Below are 3816 nucleotides of genomic sequence, written 5' to 3' on the forward strand. Positions count from 1 at the left end.
GGGGGCGGGCACAGCTGGCTCTGCCTTAGATAGGCAGAGCCAGCTGTCAATCACACAGCTTGGTGGATCTCGACAGCAATGTCGGGATCCGTCACGGCTGCGGCGTCTCAGTATACCGCGAGCTGTAGGCTGCTATATACTGAGCTTTGGGTCACGGGAAAACGCCAGTTTGTGTCCTCCCGTTACCCTAAGGAGAACTATGGGGAAAAGCCCTGACCCCATAGTTCTCCTTTAACAGAATCATAACTACGCAAAGTACAAAAAACAGTCAAATATACTCTCGTTCATTCAAGTTCATTTCTTTTGGTAAATCCTCCCACAGTGTGTGTATGTATAATATACTGTATATGTGTGTGGATAGATAGATAGATAGATAGATAGATAGATAGATAGATAGATAGATAGATAGATAGATAGAAGATAGATAGATAGATAGATAGATAGATAGATAGATAGATAGATAGAAGATAGATAGATAGATAGATAGATAGATAGATAGATAGATAGATAGATAGATAGAAAAACTTTACCATTTGCATTTCTGTTTTTATAATATTTGTGACTTTGTAAAATTCAAGACGTTACATTTGTAGCAAATTGGAGATAAATCTATTTTTCTAAACTTTATCTCTGTAACTAAACCCAGAAAAAGAAAAATGAATCTCTGCACTCCGGCCTTTACTTTAGACAGCAGCAGGGGTGTCACCTCTGACATGTTTTGCGCTGAAGAGCGCTTGCTCTCTAAAGCAGAACTCTGGGGAAATGTTGTATTAGCCTTTGCAGTGGGGCTACCCCCTGCACTGCACCCGATCATCGGAGCCAGCCGGCTGCCACAGCAGGCTGTGTTCTTAACTCTTGCAGTAGGGCTATCCATGCATTAGAAGGGTAAAGTTCTCATTTCGCTTTAGGGAGGAAAATAACAAAGTTATACTCACCTGATCCTTGGAGGCAGTTAAACCTTAGACCGGTCCCTGGAGCCTGTCTCCCCCTCTGCTGCATTGGTGCCCTCACATCCTATACACAGTGATGACTCGGGGACCTTAGGCTCCTGCAGCAGAGGGGGAGAGGGGCTGCAGGGAGCACTGTTCATGTGATAATCTGGTTCGGTGGCTTCTACGTAAAAGCCCTTTAGTACAAATTCAAAAAGAAATTGCAACATGGAAACTATTGATGAACGTACAATGGAGTTTTTTAAAACTTTTACATGTTTTACCTGATTTTTTTAATAACAATGTAAATCCCCCTGTTGTGCCTTTCCCACACACAGTCTATCATTTAGAGGAGCAGCAGCCAAACCACCTTGTACTGTGTCATTAAAAGACACGAACATCAATTTTACGTACCGTAGGCGAGGGTGACCACGGCGGCCAGCGCCAGGACTAGGAGGACGCCCAGAGTCTTCATGCTGCTCTCTGCCCGCTTCCCACAGGAAAGGAGACTCGTACTGAGGAGGTGCGGAACGCGTCTAGAAATCAAACACAGCGAGCTCTCTGTTAAACACAACATCTGAGCTGGGCGGTTCTGACCAGAGGTATGTATGGACCTTGCCCACCGGGCACCGGGGGACAAAGGGGGTGGGGGGGGAAGGTTGATGGGAGAACAATAGGGGAAAGGTTTGAGTGCAGGAACAAACATTTAGAAATGGATCAGAAATTAATTTTTATGACATCTTTTATCCCTTTTATTGGCAAATGGAAACAAAAATGATTTTTGAGTCTTTTAATACTTACCTTTGCGTAAGTCAGGCCAGTCACGTGACTCTGGAGAGTCCTTTTCCATCTCCGCCTTGGCTAGTCCTGAGTGGAGTGACCGCGTCACACTAACTGTGAACGATTGTCCTTGCGGCAAATGGGGTACTCGGGGGCGGGGCCAGGACACCCTGCACTCACAGTATGTGCTCAGTTTTCTGGGTTCTGCACGGAAGACTGAGGACATCTTGTGGCAGCATAGAGGTACTGCAGCGCACAACTCAGGATTGAAGGTCACTATTGCACCTTAGGCAAAAAAATAATAACAACATGTGGGGGAGCTATATAAGAAATAATTGCAGGTTGCACCCACCCACTATAAATCATTAAACCTGTATGAGGGGGAAGACTTTGCAGTGATGAAATAATATAAAGTAGAACACAAGGCAGGAGATTGTGGTGGAGTTGACGTGGAAGAAATTAAATGAGACAATGTAATACTTCTAGAACATCACAGACAGTTCACATTCCATTGCCTGACACCGCCGCGTACCATGTGTTCATTCGGCTGCATTGATGGGTCATGTGACACAAAGCAGTCACATGCACCATGGGAGCTTTTTCTCTTGGATTAGACTTACTTAAACAATAGGCAGCCACATACATGAACAATGTTCACATTTTCCTCACCTGGCTCCTGGCAGCCAGAGGCATGGGGCTGTGTGTAAAGCAGGATTGGGTCATGTGACCATTTTGCTCCGAATTAGGGCTGCGGGGAGTTCTCCTTTAAAAGAGCCCATTATACTATTAAAGGGCCAGTCCTTCCAGAAAAGCCTCATCAGTTATAGGCAGAGCCAACTACGCACCGGCTTCCTATACTTTCTCAAAGGAATTTCAGCATCATACATAGCAAACCACATACAAAAAAAACAGAAACATGCAGCTTACCGGTCCTGAGGTGTGGTGGCTGCATTCGTTTTCATTTTTTATTTTTGTGCCTGGTGATCCTGCCAGCACTTCCTGTCCTAGGGTGGCAACTGCAGGGTATCTATGGAGGAGCAGTGTTGTCATCCTAGTACAGGACTACAGAATACCCCCTTTGCTCCTCATCTGCATAACATGGGGAAGGTGTTCTGTAGTCCACGGGGAGACCCGGGAACAATGTTACCGATAAGGGTGCAGCACAGGCAGAGGGCGAGGGAAGCAAAGCCTGGGACTGCTGGGACTGCACTGGGAATTATATCTCTTGGCTGCTGAGAAATGTAACTGCTTGCTTCTCCGCCGTCTCATTAGCTATGTGCAGGAATCAATGCGATGCTGATTATAAAGCAGCCACTAGAGGGAGCATCCTACAGGTCTGTGTGTGACCAATCAGGAAAGAGGACTCGGCTCACTGCAAACACCTCTTCCAGGTAACAAGCACCTTGACACAAAATGCATTGCACGCCACTGTAACACTTCTGTAGCACATCCAGACTCTTGTGTTATTGTAACGTTTATCTGAATGCATTTTACTTCCATCAGTTGCTGTCCCATATTTCCATTGCTCTATTCCATGTATAGCTTGTGCTTTCTCCCTCCACTGGCTATAGGGTTGCCACCTGTCCGGGATTCACCCAGACAGTCCGGGTTTTGAATGCTGTGTTCGGGTTTCATGGCATCAGAAACCCGGACACAAGGTGTCAGGCAGACAGGGGCAACCAAAATTAAGATAGAGGCTACTGGCCCCCCCACTGAAAACAGTCTCAACATATGAATGGGCGGCGCTATGTACATATGAATAAACTACGACTTATTCTCCCCAAAAAATGTCTGCGCGTCGCTAGAGTGTTCGGGTTTGGCTTGAAGAAAAGGTGGCGACCCTAACTAGCTAGCCCCTCACAATGGTAATGAAATCAGCATCTGAGCTGAACAAGCACTGGGATAAAAGCAGGTAGCATACGCCATCCACCTATCAATCTGGGAGAAGTGCAAGAGTAAAATACAGTCACTGTGCAGCACTATAAGAGGGAAGCCAGGGCTCAGTATATGAATAAAACAATGTCTGCCCCTTTAATATAGATATATAAGAAATGATAATATAATATATAATAAGAATAAAACTACAAATCCCCAGCCCCCCCCCCCC

The 3816-nt window shown here is 45.6% G+C and overlaps 1 protein-coding gene across 1 annotated transcript in view; it reads right to left on the reverse strand.

Annotated features, from left to right (window-relative positions):
- Window positions 1-1465, reverse strand: part of MGP (matrix Gla protein) — a 5075-nt gene extending 3610 nt beyond the window's left edge. Inside the window, exon 1 of the mRNA XM_018564401.1 lies at window positions 1344-1465. Within this exon, the coding sequence (XP_018419903.1) occupies window positions 1344-1404 (61 nt within the window). The 5' untranslated portion in view covers window positions 1405-1465. The remainder of the gene's footprint in view (window positions 1-1343) is intronic.
- Between the last annotated feature and the right edge of the window lie 2351 nt (window positions 1466-3816).

The sequence above is a fragment of the Nanorana parkeri genome, unplaced genomic scaffold, assembly GCF_000935625.1.
Source record: "Nanorana parkeri isolate BGI_ZX_2015 unplaced genomic scaffold, ASM93562v1 scaffold748, whole genome shotgun sequence".
In the NCBI taxonomy this organism is placed as follows: domain Eukaryota; kingdom Metazoa; phylum Chordata; class Amphibia; order Anura; family Dicroglossidae; genus Nanorana; species Nanorana parkeri.